At 42.5% G+C, this 17,087-nt stretch overlaps 2 protein-coding genes across 2 annotated transcripts in view; one reads left to right on the forward strand and one right to left on the reverse strand.

The window, feature by feature from the left end:
* Window positions 1–11,874, forward strand: part of mettl4 (methyltransferase 4, N6-adenosine) — a 52,146-nt gene extending 40,272 nt beyond the window's left edge. The window contains exon 3 of the mRNA XM_043711832.2: window positions 10,144–11,874. Coding sequence (XP_043567767.2) covers window positions 10,399–11,706 — 1,308 coding nt within the window. The 5' untranslated portion in view covers window positions 10,144–10,398 and the 3' untranslated portion in view covers window positions 11,707–11,874. The remainder of the gene's footprint in view (window positions 1–10,143) is intronic.
* An 895-nt stretch (window positions 11,875–12,769) lies between these two features.
* The window catches only part of tmem184a (transmembrane protein 184a), a 46,282-nt gene continuing 41,964 nt past the window's right edge, over window positions 12,770–17,087 (reverse strand). The window contains exon 9 of the mRNA XM_043711834.2: window positions 12,770–15,407. Coding sequence (XP_043567769.1) covers window positions 15,163–15,407 — 245 coding nt within the window. The 3' untranslated portion in view covers window positions 12,770–15,162. The remainder of the gene's footprint in view (window positions 15,408–17,087) is intronic.

Genomic DNA, 17,087 nt, shown 5'->3' on the forward strand with positions numbered 1-17,087 from the left:
TTTCTTGGTTTTGCCAGCATTGAGAGCTAGGTTACTCTCAGTGCACCATTTTTCCAGGTCTTCCATCTCCTGTCTGTAGGCTGTTTTGTCACCATCTGAGATTTGACCGACTATCGTGTCATCAGCGAACTTATAAATGGCATTAGTCTGGTATTTGACGATGCAGTCATGGGTATACAGTGAGTACAGTAGAGGGTTGAGTACATACCCCTAGGAGGGTCCTGTGTTGAGTGTTAGTAAGGATGAAATGTTGTCCCCAATCTTCACTGATTGTAGCCTCTGGGTCAGGAAACTGAGGATCCAGTTGCAGAGAGTGGGGCTTAGTCCGAGATCACTAAGTTTAATAATCAGTCTCGAGGGGATAATAGTGTTGAAGACTGGGCTGGAGTGAATGATTAGGATGGTTATGTAGCTGTTCTTGGTGTCAAATTGTTCTAGGGAGCAGTGAAAGGCAAGTGATATGGCATCTGACATGGATCTGTTGGTCTGATAGGCAAATTGGAGTGGGTCAAGAGTATTGAGGAGGCTGGAGTTGTTTAAGCCATGACCAGCCTTTCAAAGCACTTCATGACCACCGAAGTAGTTATTGAGATATGCTGCATGAGCCTTCTTGGGCACAGGGATGATGTTGGCCCTCTTGAAACAGGCAGGGACAGTGGTCTGCTGCAGGGAGAGGTTGAAGATGTCCGAGAAGACCTCTGCCAGTTGATCTGCACATGCTCTGAGTGCACGGCCTGGTACTCCGTCTGGTCCCATCGCTTTCCTTGGATTCACACGAAGGAAAACTGATCTCACCTCTGATACAGTGACTGTTGGGACAGGTTCGTCAGTAATTGTCGGAATAGGTGTTACCTTTCTGCTGAAAGTCTGCTCAAAGCGAGCTTAGAAGGTGTTGAGATGATCTGAGAGGGACGTGTCATCATCTGCTATCTTGCACTGTCTCTTTTTAGAACCTGTGATGTCACTCAGTCCTTGCCATAGTTGCCGGGTGTCTGTATGGGTCTCTAGTTTGAATCGGTATTGGTCCTTGGCTGTCTTAATGGCTCTGCGAAGGCCATACTTGGATTCCTTATATTTGAGTGGGTCTCCTGATCTTACGCCTGGTTTTTAGTAGGTTCTGTATGTCCTGATTCATCCAGGGTTTCCTATTGGGGAACACCCGGATTGACTTTTTCGGAGTGCAGTCCTCCATACACTTGCTGATAAAGTCTGTGACAGTGGTGGCATACTTGTCCAAGGTACCTACGGACTGTTTGAACTTGGCCAAATCAGCCGATTCCAGACAGCACTGGAGTTGATCCTCTGCCACCTCTGACCAGCACTGGACCTGTATCTGCAAGGGGGTCTCCTGCTTGAGCTTTTGCCTGTAAGCCGGTAGATGAAACACGGCATTTTGGTCAGAGTTCCTGAAATGAGGCAGGGGGGGGAGGAGCGGTGGTACCTGGGCAACACCTTCCTTAGATTGGCTTGAAGTCGCCAGTTACAATAAACAGGACCTCGGGAGTGTTCTGTCTCCGGGGTATTAGTGGTGGAGTACAGCACATCCAGAGCTTCCTCAACCTTTGCTTGTGACGGTAGATACACAGCAGTTAGTACAACCGCGGTAAATTCCCATGGTAGATAGAAGGAGCGGCATTTGATAATGAGGAATTCACAATTTGGGGAGCAATGGCTGCTCAGGGTTGCAGAATAAGACTTGCACTTTTCATAATCCCAGGTTCTCCCAAAGTGCTTTACCGCTAATGAAGTGTAGTTGTAATGTAGCTAAAGCAGCAGCCACTTTGCAGATACTTGTTGCACAAACAGTAAAATAATATAATAATAATATAATAATTGGCAGAAATCTGTTTTTAACTAATATTTATCCCTGAATAAATATCATTAAAGTTTCGTGCAAAACAGCTCTGTCATTCTTCAAAATAGTAGGAGGCATCTTTTACATCTACATAAGATAGCAGTTGGGACCTTAGTATATTGTCTTACACAAAATACCTCCCATAGTACAGCCCTCCAGGGGGTGTAACATCTAGAATTTTGAGCTTAAATTTCAGGAGTGAAACTTGATCCTATAACTTTCTGAGTAAGGTCAGAAGTCACACAACTCCAAGTTATAGTCCAACAGGTTTATTTGAAATCACAAGCTTTCAGAGAACTGCTCTGAAGTGACCACCTGACGAAGGGGCAGCGCTCCAAATGCTTGGGATTTCAAATAAACTTGTTAGAGTATAACCAGGTGTTGAGTGACTTCTGACCTTCTTGACCCCAGTCCAACACCAGTACCTCCACATCATTTCTGAGTAAGAGACAAGAATGCTACCACTAAGCCACATCGCCACTTTTACAAGTGCTCTGATTCTCCCAAGATGCCAGATTGGCTATTTGGCCAGGGTGAGTGGCCACACTGGATTTTGGCTTCACACAACACCTATCAAATTCACTATCTTGCAAAGGGTCTACCCGATTGATATTCGGCTAGTCTGAGGGCTGTTCTTTTCTGTAGCCTATACTAGGTCAGGATCTCTGTGTGGCCCTCAGGACCTCATTGTAGCCTTGGTCCAAAGGACAAAAAACTGAACTCCAAAGGTGAGGTGGGAGTGACTTCTCATCATCAAGACAATATTTGAGAGAGTGTGACATCAGGGAGCCAAAGCAGAATTGGAATCGATTGGAATCTGGGGGAAAATCTCTATTGGTTGCAGCACAAAGATTGTTGGAAGATAGATTGTGATTGTTGGAAGTCAATCATCTCAGTCCTGGAAAATTCACTGCAGGAAAACTTCAGGATAGTGTTCTCTGTTTAACCATTTTAGCTGCTTCATCATTGACCTTCCTTCATAAGAATAGAAGTAGAAATATTCACTGATAATGCACAACGTTCAGCACTGTTCATCATTACTCAAATACTGAAACAGTCTGTTCCATACGCCATACAATCTGGCCACCATCTAAGCTTGGTATAATTAGTGGCAAGTGGATAAAGAGTGGAGTTGGAAAAAGCACAGCAATCTTTATTCACTCTGATCTCCAGTATTTACAGTTCTCTAATGAGTGCTGGGTAACATTGAAAATTGTCTGGATACAAGGGTGATGCAAGCAGATGAAATAGTACAGGTTGTTCTATAAACACACATTTCATCAGTGCAATTTGACTGTAATGCAAGTGGTGAATTGGGGAAAGATTTTTTTAAAATACAAACTCCCGTTGGCTATTGGGCGATTACATCTACAGCACTAGGCATCACGGTATGCTGAGTCCACTCAAGGTGTTTACTTCAGATCAAGCAAAAGAGGTTGGATGATGACGCAAAGTTTTTTTCTGACCTTATTTTTGATGTTTTTAGAATTTTTTCAGTAGAAAAATTTGGATCTCAAGAGTCTCCTCACTCTGGACAATGCACCAAGCCATCCTCCACCATTGGTGAACTTTCTGAAAACATCAAAGTACTACTTCAAGCTCTGAACACAACGTCTCCAATTCAATCCATGGACCAGGATGCAACAGCAGCTTTTAAAGCTTTTACTTAACGCACACATTCAGGAAGCTGATTGCAGCTACTGAGGGCGACAATGAGTGTTCTTCAATGTTGGAAGAGCTTTAACATTAAGAATGGTATTGACATCATTGTGGAGACCTGGGGTGATGTCAGTCAGGACTGCTTGCATGCAGTTTGACAGAATCTTCTCCCAGATTTTCTTCATAATTTTAAAGGCATTGGGCCATTAGAGGAGCTTCGAGCAATCAAAGCACATTGTGCTGCTCTTGCAAAGCAAGTTGGATTTGCAGAAGTGGAGACTGAGGATATCGAGGAACTGCTTCAGTCCCATTGTGAAGACCTCTCCATAGCTGATCCACAACAACCTTTTGCTGGGGAAATTGAAGCTCGAGACGAAGACAGTTAAGTCCAGGATGCAGCATCACGAGAACATTCCACTTCTCTTTTGTCTACTATCCGGAGGGAAGTTGAAAAGCAGTTGCAGCCGCTTAGAAGACAATGATGACAATGCAGAGTGCAGGAGGATAGCAGTTTGTGGCATAAAGTCTTATGTGTCACTCTATGAACAGCTTCTTCATGAAAGGAGAAAGATGGAAAAGCAGCAAAAACTAGATGCTTTTAAGTCAACACCCAAGAAACAGTCTGAGGACAATGAACCACAGCTATCTACCTCTGAACTAATTTTTTTTGTTTTAACCCTGCAACTAGAACTGCACCTGAAAGTGATGATGATACTGATGATAACCCTCAGCCCCTATCTTAATACAGCACTATAACTCAGCAGACTCAGAAACCCCTTCAAGTTACCTTCCAATTTTTCAGGATAAAGTGCTAAATTTATTACATTATTTCATTGAAATATATGATTTTAACATTTACTTAGACTGTACTATAATTTGGATTAGGCTAACTACAATTTTTGTTTTAATTTTTACTGATATTTTTGGTAGTTCACCCCAACCCTGTTTTTCCCATTGACCCCTTTATTTCTACTGCGCGGTTTTCTGTAATGCGAGGTTACATGAGAACACAACTAGCATGTTATAGAAGACCAGACATTCTCAAAGACCAGACTGTACTCTCAAGGAGGAGTCAATTAAATACTTAGAGCCATAATCATAGAGTCATACAGCATGGAAACAGATGGTTCAGTCCAACAAGTCAACCACACTCTCAAACCAAACTAGTCCCACTTGTCTGCATTTGGCCCATATCCCTCCAAACCTTTCCTATTCATGTACTTATCCAAATGTCTTTTAAATGTTATAACTGAATCTGCATCTACCACATCCTCTGGTAGTTCATTCCATACACACACCATTCTCTGTATAAATAAATTGCCCCTCATGTCCTTTTTAAAGCTTCCTCCTCTCTCCCTAGTTTTGAACTCCCCCATCCGAAGGAAAAGACCATTTCTATTTACCTTAAACCTCCATAAGGTCACCCCTCAAACACCTATGACCAGTGAAAAAAAGTCCCAGCCTATTTTTTTTCACCTTCCATTCCTAGCAACAACCTGGTAAACCCTCTCCAATTTAATAATATCCTTCCTATAGCAGGGCAACCAGAACTGCACAAAGTCCTCCAGAAGAGGACTCACCAACATCAGGTACAATCTCAACATGACTTCCTAACTCCTTTACTCAATAGTCTGAGCAATGAAGGCAAGTGTACTAAACGCCTTCTTCATCACCCCACCTACCTATGTCGCAAATTTCAATTATGTATTTGAACCCCTATGACTCTCTGTTCTACAATACTACCCAGAACCTACCATTAATTGTACAAGTCCTGCCCTTGCTTGTTTTACCAAAATACAATTGCTCGCATTTATCTAAATTAAACTCCATCTGCCACTCCTCAGCCCATTGATGAAATTGATCAAAATCTCTTTGTAATCCTTCAACAACCTTCTGCACTTGCACTATTTTAGTGTCACCCACAAACTTACGAACCATGCCTCCAATGTTCTCAACTAAATTGTTTATATAAATGACAAACAAAAGCAAACCCTGTATCAATCGCTGTAGAATACCACTGGTCACAGGCTTCCAGTCTGCAAAACAACCTCCACCACCACCCTCTCTCCTTGTCAAGCCAATTTTGTATCCAATTGGCAAGCTCACCCTGCATCCCATGTGATATAACTTCACTAATTAGCCAACCGTGCAGAACCTTCTTAAAGGCTTTACTAAAGTTCATGTAAACAACGCCAGATGTCACACAACATGTTTATTTAAAGTCACAACCTTTCAGAGCACTGCTCCTTCATCAGGTGACTTCACCTGGACTATAAGGAGAAAGTGAGGACTGCAGATGCTGGAGATCAGAGCTGACAATGTGTTGCTGGAAAAGCGCAGCAGGTCAGGCAGCAACCAAAGAACAGGAGAATCGACGTTTCGGGCATAAGCCCTTCTTCAGGAATGAGGAAAGTGTGTCCAGCAGGCTAAGATAAAAGGTAGGGAGGAGGGACTTGGGGGAGGGGCGGTGGAAATGCGATAGGTGGAAGGAGGTCAAGGTGAGGGTGATAGGCCGGAGTGGGGTGGGGGCGGAGAGGTCAGGAAGAAGATTGCAGGTTAGGAAGGCGGTGCTGAGTTCGAGGGTTGGGACTGAGACAAGGTGGGGGGAGGGGAAATGAGGAAACTGGAGAAATCTGAGTTCATCCCTTGTGGTTGGAGGGTTCCTAGGCGGAAGATGAGGCGCTCTTCCTCCAACCGTCGTGTTGCTATGGTCTGGCGATGGAGGAGTCCAAGGACCTGCATGTCCTTGGTGGAGTGGGAGGGGGAGTTGAAGTGTTGAGCCACAAGGTGGTTGGGTTGGTTGGTCCGGGTGTCCCAGAGGTGTTCTCTGAAACGTTCCGCAAGTAAGCGGCCTGTCTCCCCAAAATAGAGGAGGCCACATCGGGTGCAGCGGATGCAATAGATGATGTGTGTGGAGGTGCAGGTGAATTTGTGGCAGATATGGAAGTATCCCTTGGGGCCTTGGAGGGAAGTAAGGGGGGAGGTGTGGGCACAAGTTTTGCATTTCTTGCGGTTGCAGGGGAAGGTGCTGGGAGTGGAGGTTCGGTTGGTGGGGGGTGTGGACCTGACGAGGGAGTGGTCTTTTCGGAACGCTGATAGGGGAGGGGGGGAAATATATCCCTGGTGCTGGGGTCCGTTTGGAGGTGGCGGAAATGTGGGCGGATGATACGCTGTACATGGAGGTTGGTGGGGTGGTAGGTGAGGACCAGTGGGGTTCTGTCCTGGTGGCGGTTGGAGGGGCGGGGCTCAAGGGCAGAGGAGCGGGAAGTGGAAGAGATGCAGTGGAGGGCATCGTCGACCATGTCTGGGGGGAAATTGCGGTCCTTGAAGAAGGAGGCCATCTGGGTTGTACGGATTTGGAACTGGTCCTCCTGGGAGCAGATGCGGCGGAGACGAAGGAATTGGGAATATCCTCTCCGCCCCCACCCCACTCTGGCCTATCACCCTCACCTTGACCTCCTTCCACCTATCGCATTTCCAATGCCCCTCCCCCAAGTCCCTCCTCCCTACTCCCTACCTGCTGGACACACTTTCCTCATTCCTGAAGAAGGGCTTATGCCCGAAACGTCGATTCTCCTGTTCCTTGGTTGCTGCCTGACCTGCTGCGCTTTTCCAGCAACACATTTTCACCTGGACTATAACCTGGTGTTATGTGACATCTGACTTAGTTTGCCCTCGCCCAACATTGGCACCTCCACATCAAGTCAATAATGGTCTGTCCTCATCAAGGCAAGAAAGTTGTAAATCTGTGGGGAAAGAGCAGGAGAGCAAATGTGACTAATTGGTCAGAGCTTTCAAAGTGACAGTAAAGTCATATGGTCTGAATCATCTCCTGTGCTATAATACAACGGCAATATTGTCATTGTCTTAACTTCCAGGACTAAGTGAGTCACTGAGCAATGTTTTAAATCAACAATAGCAGCAGAAGACAATTCCAGAGTGTAAAATTCAAACACTCCAGCCTTTCGCATTTATTAAAGGTACAGTCGAATCAGCTTATGATATAACTTCCTCTTCCTGTGATGTAACTTCCTACTATGAGTTGGGCTGTTTGCATGCTGGATGAGGAAATAATTACCTAGTCAGTGTTTATTCATTTCAATGGTTGAGATTTGGACCTGTTAAATTCCTAGTTCCTCAGCAGAGAATCAAAAGGAGGAGCTCTGGAAGAGTGGTGCACAGAATCCTCTAATAGAGACTGCTGTAGTGAAGTGAGTGTCACATTTCTTTTACACTATGTCCCAGAGAGAATAATGGACAGTTACATTTTGATTCTGTGCTGGAGGAATTTCCAAAAATTCATTACAACCTCAGTAGTGTTATTGCTGGACTAGTCATCGAGAGACTCAACTAATGTTCTGGAGGAAAAATAAACCCCAAAGAGTCGCAGATGCAGGAAATCGGACGCAAAAGCACAAATTGCAGGGGAAACTCAGCAGAGAAAGCTACCAATCTTTTCTTAGCTACAATCAGTTCTGAAGAAGGGTCACTGGACCAGAAACGTTAACTTTGCTTTTGGTCCACAGGTGCTGCCACACCTGTCATGATTTCCGGTTTCTAATGTTCTGCAAACCTGTTTTTGAATTCTGCCATGGCAGATAGTGAAACTTTGATTGAATTAAGAGTTCTGACCGTGAAATCGTTGCAGATTGTAAGGCAAAGAACCATCCTGCTCACCGATGTCCTTGAGGGAAGCGTACTGCCATCCCATGATCACTGGATAAACATATGGATGAAATAGGCTTCAGATTGGTTCCACAGGTCGGCACAACATCGAGGGCCGAAGGGCCTATAATGTTCAATGTGCCTGGTCTAGCCCATATGTAACTCCAGACCAACCAGCAATGTGGTTGACTCTGGTAATTTAGGGATGAGCAATAAATGCTGGTCTAGTCAATGCCACCTGTGAGCAAATAAAAAAACTAAACCAAAGCATGTCTGCCTACACTGGAAGATGTTACAATGCACAAAAACATGGGAATAGGAGTAGGCATTTAATGCCTTGATCTGTTCTTATATTCATTTAGATCATGGTTGATTCGTATCACCTTCGGTATATCTACAAAATGCCTCATGCTTGACTCAGCTGCTCGAACTCTGAGGCAGCAGATTGTGGGTTCAAGTTTCACTGCAGAGATCTGAGCACAAAATCCACGTTGCCACCGCAATGAAATACTGAAGGAGTGCAAGAATGCTTGAGGTGTTGAGGTTGGGATGAGATACTTAAACCTGTCTGACCAGTCAGGTTGCTTGGTACTATTTCAGAGAGCAGGAGTACTCCCTGATGTTCTTGATCAATATTCACCTAAATCAGATCATAGGGTAATTTTCACATTCCTGTTTGGAGGATCTTACCGTATGCAAGTTGGCTGTTGCATTTCCCTCTTCAAAACCGTCTAGATATGTGTTTCAAAAATACTTCGATAGGTAGCTGCAAACAAATCCATTTTCTATTTCAAATTAGCAGTTTCGTAGCAAAAATTTAACAAATTAGAAAACAGGATCTTGCACATATTCAGAAAAATGTCTTTATTTAGAAAATTATTTCCACTAATACATCACAACAATAAATTTGGAATTTGAATCCTTTCATTGTTCAAGTAGTCCATGTCAGATCTGACAAATTGTATAGATCATTGCAAAAACAAAACACACAGAAAAATGTTAGACTCTGAAAGGGAGTCCCAGTTTTGCTACATTGTAGCAAGTTCATTGTGGACAAACTTTGACTCCGTTGTATGAGAACTGCAGTGGTAATGTAGCCTTAGTCCAACCCAAAGTCGGTTTAATATTATTTTTCTCCCTCCAATGATAATCTTATTTATAAGATGAAAACAGTTGAGCTAGACTCCAGAACTTCAAGCCACAGGATTACCTAGTGCCACAGTGTGCAATTATGTTACAACAGCTGACAGCAAAACTGAATGGGAATTGTTGATAGAATTGCATATCCAAATATTTTAACTAATAGGAAGGAATTGTTAGAAGTTGTAGAGAATCTCTGTGCACTGACCCAACATCCCAAAAACTCTGGAACCCATGAAAAATTCTTCCCCCTCTACCACCTTTTTAATAATTATGAAGTCATCAGACCAATCCAGTAGGGAGGGAGTGAGGACTGCAGATGCTGGAAACCAGAGTTTAGATCAGAGTGGTGCTGGAAAAGCACAGGGTCAGGCAGCATCCGAGGAGCAGGAAAATCAATGTTTCGGGCAAAATGTTCCTGATGAACCTGACCAGATTTTGAAAATGGGAAAGGCTCATAATAAATGCGAGTTAACTCATTTCAACAAGGCACAGTGTGGTACCCTGTGGGAGGTGCTGTCCTCATGTCAAATTGCACCACAACTGTTGAGATTTTACTACGATACTTTTCAAATCAATGTTTGCAGGGAGGATTCTGGACCTGAGTGAATCAAATGGTCAGTGTGATGTAGCTATCTCAGTAGTCAGGTGCAGCAGTGCACCTTATACAATAACCTAAACTATGACACTAACCCTTATGGTGTATGGATTATTTATTGTGCTTTCAAAATCTATTTTATGTTTGGTCCTCAAGAACAAAGTTTGTGCTCACTCGTCATAGTCTCACTGCAAACTAACTTAATTTTTTTGGGTTTAATCCACAGATTTCCATACTGGTGTTCGGAAATTTCAAGTTTACAACTGAAGTAGCAGCTAATAATTTGCTGAAAACCGATTTCTTTGCACATCTTTCAAATAAGTGAGGGCGGACAGGGGAGAAGCATGTTTGTGGAGGAGAACTGAGTCAGTGGAGAAAGGGAAGTAGGCGAGTTAATGGTGAAAGAAGAGGCTGGGTTATCAGAGTGGAAGTAGGAGTCAACACTGAAATTCTACATTCTTTACTGCAAGTGTTGGCAGTGATGTCTGTGGTCAAGAGCGACACTGTGGGATGGCTACTGGATCACCAAGCCTACGTCAACCAGTCATACAGATGCTGCCACCACATGCCACTTGATACCCGATGCTGTAGATACATTTTCAAGGCAGCATATTTTGACATTGAGAAGCCCCACATTGCTGACACAGAAACAACAGGAGATCAAGAGACAGTGTGTGAAGACTCAAGAACAAAAGGTAGAAAGCGCAAGAGGAAACGTCATGCACTGAACCAGGGAGAGGTAGAAGCACAGGAATACCATAAGCAGGTCTGCCTGGCTATTCGGAGTGGCACCAGAAAGCTGATAGAGCAAAGCACGGAGCTTGGGAATCAAGGCATAGTCCCAAAGGTACTGGCTGGAAGGGAATGCATTAAGAAACAAATCAGTCTGGTGGTTGCTGACTCCATGTTGGTGGAGCTCTGCTCAATGGCAAAGCAGATGGCACAGGAACAGCACCAGCCTGTGCAGGTAATAAGCGATGAGGCAGATTCCACAGCAGACCTGAATCTGCTGGGCCGCCTGACTGAAAACAGTACAGACTGTGCCAGAATTGTAATGTTGATGGGACAGAGGTACTTGCTCCCACCACACTCCAGTTTTCTCCTGTCAGATATCTCCTGCATGGAACCCCTCTTGGGCTACAAAAAGTATGACGTGATTACTTTGGACCCACCCTGGGAAAATAAGTCAGTCAAGAGAAGCAAAGGCTACAGTCACCTCTTCCCATGGCAGATCCAACAGATTCCTGTGCCAGAACTCTCGGCTCCAGGCTGCCTGGTGGTGAGCTGGGTCACCAATCGGCAAAGACACCTGCGCTTTGTCAAGGAACAGTTATATCCCAGCTGGTCCGTTGAGGTAGTTGCCGAGTGGCACTGGGTGAAGGTAACCAGGTATGGAGAGTTTGTCGTCCCTTTAGACTCTACCCACAAGAAACCCTATGAGATCCTGGTTCTAGGCAGGTATAAAGGAAGCTCAGAAAGACAAAATGGTGAAAATGTCACCGAAACGGCCACAGTGCCTGACCACAAGCTGCTGGTCAGTGTTCCCTGTCTCCTTCATTCTCACAAGCCGCCACTCGGGGAGGTGCTGAAAGGATTGACCAGACCAAACCCAGACTGCCTGGAGCTGTTTGCCCGAAATCTGCAGCCCGGATGGACCAGCTGGGGGAACGAGGTACTTAGATTCCAGCATTTGGACTACTTCCAGGAGTTTGACATAGGAGGAGGAGATAATGACTGCTGTATTCTCAGATATCAGTCATCTGCACCAGTCATTCCTCCCTCTTGTTAACAGCATCTGAATCAACTGTGGGTCCTTGCAAAGAATGCTTTTTTTTAGAGGGGGGGGGGGGGGGGGGGAGAAGCTGGCTCTTCATGCAAGGAGCTAAAATATTATTTTTTGTATTTACATTGAGGCATAATTGTGCATAAATAAATTTTTTCTAAACTGATTTTTTTTCCCTTTCTTCAGAGATGGAGATTTCTGTTTGAAATCTGATTATTGCCAAGACTTTTATCACCATTCATAATATCCCAAAGTACTTTCCAGTCAGTGAAGCATTTTTGAAGGATATACAAGAGCCAATTTTAATATGAAGTCCTGTAAGTTGCAACATGATGGCACTGTAATAGTGTCCCTATCTTTAGGCCGAAGACCTTGGGTTCAAGTCCCACCTGCTGTTAGAGATATGTCATAACATGTCAGAATAGGTGGTTTTAAAATACCTACAGCAATGTGATGAACAAATAACTTTTTCTCCTGATGTTGGTTGAAGGATAAATGGTTGCTGGGGTACAAGGGAGAACTCCCTTTCTCTTTGAAATAATGCAAGGGAATAGTTAACATCCATTTCTTTTCAACATTTCTCAAAATGACACCACCTCAGACATTATGGACTCCCCACTGCTGTCCTGGAACATCAACCTGGATTACGTGGTTAAGTCTGTGGAGTGGAGATTGAACATCATCTTTTATTCAAAAGAAAAGAGCTCTACACAATAGTTCATAGTTGACACTTAACACCAAATATTAGTTGGCTGCAGTGAGATGATATTTCTGCAAAGGAAGTAATGCATTGTAGGGCTTATTTGCTCTCCTGACATTGTATATTGCTTCCGCACAGCAATTCCTGACCAGAGACATTCATGCCAACAAGTAGACATAGCTGGAACTCATGCAGATATACACAGTAACGTCTTTTTATTTGGAAGAAGGAGGATGAGTGAAGGAGTGAATTGTTGAACAGGTTGAAACATAAATGAACAGAGGAAAGTGTTCAAACCATCATGCATGAGGATTAGCAATTGGGAAGAAAGTGTTAAGTTGCTCATCTAACTGGATTCTATGATTTCAGTGCTAATTAGTAAACTACATTTTTGCCAATAGCTACCCTGATAAATAATCATAGAAAAATACATTCAGATTCATTACTGTATCATAGGGTTATCTTAACCTTGTTGCACTTTTGCAATAACCCTGTTGTCCATTGAAACAATACAAGTATCAAAACAGCAGTAAGTAATAATTTAAAAAATTGGTTAAGAACCAGGTAAAAACAAAGAAAGACTCAGTCCATTTGCTTCATAACAAAATTAGAGATACAGTTCATAGCCTGTAGATACAATACATACAATTATTCTTACACTTCCCCACAAACATTTAAATGCATTCATAATCATTTAAACTTGTACTCCAACTCTTTAATCAATTTATGATGTTGTACTTCCTCTTAAATTGAAGAATGTAAAGACAATGTAAACTGCTTGGGAATCCTGAATCTGCCTCTATAGTTGCTGATTTCATACAACCATCAGTTCTTGAAGTTAAAATAGTTGTTATCACAATCAAACATTTAACTACGAGAGGTGGACATAATTTGTGATTAGTTATTTGCTTTTCAGCATTTGCCTTTAAGTTTGTGAATTCAGAGTCTGGCATGGAAGAACCATTTACCATTCTGTACCTCCCCAGTCAGCATCAACAGCAGTTATACAGCACAGCAAGTGTACATAAACACTGAAGATCGTTCTTCCACTGTTGACTGTCAAATGTAGGGTACCCGTTTGCTCAATTGTTGTCCATTATTTAAGCAAAGTACACAGTAGAATGCTGCGTCCAGTTAGACTGGTCCAATTTGAATGTACATTCTCGATGGTGTCCAAACTCGTTTTTCAATCCAATAACACACAACTTCTCCATTTTTACACTTTTGTTTAAAAAAAAGTCTTGGCTCTTGTAAGCCCATCATATAGGAGAAAGGAGGAGTCACAAGTGCATTGAGCCCACATAATTTCAGCAGTTGTGGGCATGGTGAGATGGGGAATGTATTGCTACAGATTGTATTTCTTTTAGCAAGAATAACATTTCAATAATTCATGAGATGTCTGTGGCACAGGTGAGGTCAGCAATTTATCACCCATCCTAATTGTACATCAGAGAGTTGCCTTCTTGAACGGCTGCAGTCTGAGAAACGAAGGTACTCCTACACATTGCTGTTGGGTTGTGCGTTCCAGGAATTTGGCCTGGTACCTTGTTCAGAATCAATAGCGTGCGACTTGGAGGAGAAATTGTAGATAATGTTCCCATGTACCTGCTGCCTTTGTTCTAGGTAGTAGAAATTGTGGATTTAGAAGGTGTTGAAGTCGTCTTGAAAAGTTGCTAGTGTAACATGTAGATTTTACAAAATTGGCACAATGCACCACTGGTGGAGGAAGTAAATGTTTAAGGTAGTGCACAGGATATCAACCATGTGACAGCTTTGTCTTACATGATGTCATGCTACTCAAGTGTTGTTGCAGCTCCACACGTTCAGACAAGTGAAGAGTACTCCATCACATTCCTGACTACTGCCTTCCAGACAGCAGAGGAGCTTTGGAGGCACAGAATTAACAGCCTTTGACCTGCTCGTGTATCCACAGTGTTTATGTGCCAGATCCAATTAAATGTTTCTCGTCAATGATCCCAGAATATTGATAGTTGGAGATTGATGGTGGGAAGATATTGAGGAAAAGCTAGTTCTAAAATGAATTTATAATAAAAGGCTACAGTGCAACAAAGTTGACAGACATTGCATTGATTTGTCATTAACTAACCAGGTATTTAAAAATTTCAATCATGGGAAATAAGTATATCCTTCAGTGATTTTACACAGAATGTGGAGATAATCTCTGAAACAGATACCTTAGTTGTGTGAGATTCTTTAAATCAATAACATAACAACAAGCAATCCAGAGAACAGATCAATGTCCAGTCTGTCCCACTGTATGTAGGAAAGAAACTGTGCTGTTGTGAGCAAGGGAGAGGGGTGTGAGCACAAGAGGAAGCATGCACGTGCAAAAGGGCGAACATGACAGCGTGCATGTACATTATTGGAAGAATGTATAAAAGGATGAGAGTATGATGTATGCACAAAGACTGCATGCAAGCAAATAGGAGATCACAAGAATATGGACTTTAAGTGTATGCATATGTATGGAACATCATACACCTGCAGCTGGGGTTACTTCCAGTAAAATTCCATGGCTTTGCCGGGATCTGCCTATACACATTGTTCTACTTTCAGATTTAGGAATTAGTTAAAGTCAAAACACTTTGAAGTAAAAGAAAATCAAAGATTGCAGACCAATTCCAAGGAAAGGGGAACAGAATAATTCCTGATCTCTGGAAGGATGAATGAGAAAGATGAGTCACTACCTGTCTCAGCATCTCATTTCTGTTTTTTTCTCAAAACAAGACAAATACTCAAGTCTACAGCTCATCCTCAGAGCTGATGAGGATAATCTTCTCACCAGTTTTTCGGCGGTTTGCAAAATGGGTACATGCTTGGGGCAAGGTATGTCCATTATGTCTGGGTGTTACTTCATCTTGGGTTGATTGCTGTGCATACTGCTGATAGGCTGGGGAGAAGTTGTGGATCGCATCCTGCACAATGTCATTTGGATTCATAGTCTCCTTTAGGCCGCTGGATATGCTTTGCATGGGAGCTATGTTACCTGTGGACAACAAGTTAGTCAAGTGAGAGTTTGAAATATTCAAGGATTAATTGATTACAGACAGTGTTGTGCTTTTTCTGCTTCCAGACACCCCTATTTACTTCAAGGGTAAAAATCAATAAATGATGTCACAGCAATCTAAAAGAACCTAGACCTTGACGCAATCACAAGGTATGTCCCATCAATAGCATTGTAAAAAGAGACCATTCAACCCAACTGGTCCATGATAGTATTTATATTCCACAACAGCCTCTGCACACCCCATCTAACATCAGCACAGTCCTTTTCTCGTACACATAGTTAATTAGCTCTCCCTTAAACATATTTACGTTTTTTTACTTCAACTGCTTTATTTGATATTAAGTTCCACATTTTAATCATTCTGGGCAAAGAGGTTTCACTTCAATTTTTGTTTTGTTTTGATTTATTAGTCTATTATTATAAATTGTTTCTTTTGTAAGTCAAATTATCATCTCCAACTTGCCATTCACAGTTACTTTCAGTAGTTTGGAAGTGATCAGACAGAGCAATTGTGTCAGTGGTGCAGAGTGCAGAAAGGAGAACAGATAGATTGGAACTACCCTGGAAGTCTATCAGCCAGGACAGAATCAGTCACAGGGCTCAGCTGAGGTGTGCTTCAGTGAGCAGCCTGCCTTTATTAATAGATCCAAAAAGGAATTGAACAGAAACTTCTTTACTCAGAGTCGTAACAATGTGCAAGCTGCTACCATGGGTGAATAAAGTGATGCATTTAAGAGGAAGCTGGATAAACATGACAGAGAAAATAACAGTGATTTCTACTAAGTGAGCTGGTATTAATTTGGAAGTGCTTCACGTGCAGCATGATTGCTTGCAAAGACCGGTTGTGTAAGATGGCCCATTTCTGTCTTGGAAACCTTGACATTCATTCTTGGTTGGTGAGTGACCAGAGATTCCCATCACCCACATAATCATTTTCTCCAGACTAGAAGGCGGACAACTGAAAAAAAGATCATGAGTGTTTTCTTCAAGACAGTGATACTTGTTGTTTCAACCTCAACAATACCTGTTGTTGTCCATCATGAGCATGAAGATCATTTGCCTCAGTCCTATATGCATGAAAAGAGTAGAGATGGAGAGAAAGTAGTTTGATTGGGAAGTGCTGGCAGGACATAAACTAAAGAGTCGTGCTCCTAGTGTGGAAGGTTTTTAAGTTTTCCAGTGTATATTGGTTTTTAGATTTGAAAAGTCAATCATCCTTAAAATAAATTCTCTCAGCATTTAGAAATTGAGTGTATGAATAGTTCATGAGCAGAGCTTGCATCTGGACAATATACAAGATTTCTGAAAGTATAGTGTCTTTGTGACTTTTCTAGCCAGTTCCAATATACTGATGATAAGGAATATGTGACAAACTAAAGCACCTTATCTTGAGATCGTGAAAAGCGCCAAATAAATACAAATTATTCTTCAATTATGTGAACAACGATTTGCATGGTTGCCTTAATTTTGTGTGTGTGTGTGTGTATGTGTATAACAAGCCATTTCCCAACATTTATTCCTTTTTCTCTCTCAAAAAGCAGAGGTGGAGATAGTTTATTTTTCCTCTGCCTTGGCAAGGAAACAAAGGCTAAAAATAGCAGAAAACTGCAAGTTGGGATCTGTGAACTAAATTTTACACCTTGAACTTAACTAGGTAAC

This window comes from Chiloscyllium plagiosum, unplaced genomic scaffold (genome assembly GCF_037043375.1).
Source record: "Chiloscyllium plagiosum isolate Xiang-an unplaced genomic scaffold, Cpla_swu_hap1 HiC_scaffold_20, whole genome shotgun sequence".
Classification (NCBI taxonomy): Eukaryota; Metazoa; Chordata; class Chondrichthyes; order Orectolobiformes; family Hemiscylliidae; genus Chiloscyllium; species Chiloscyllium plagiosum.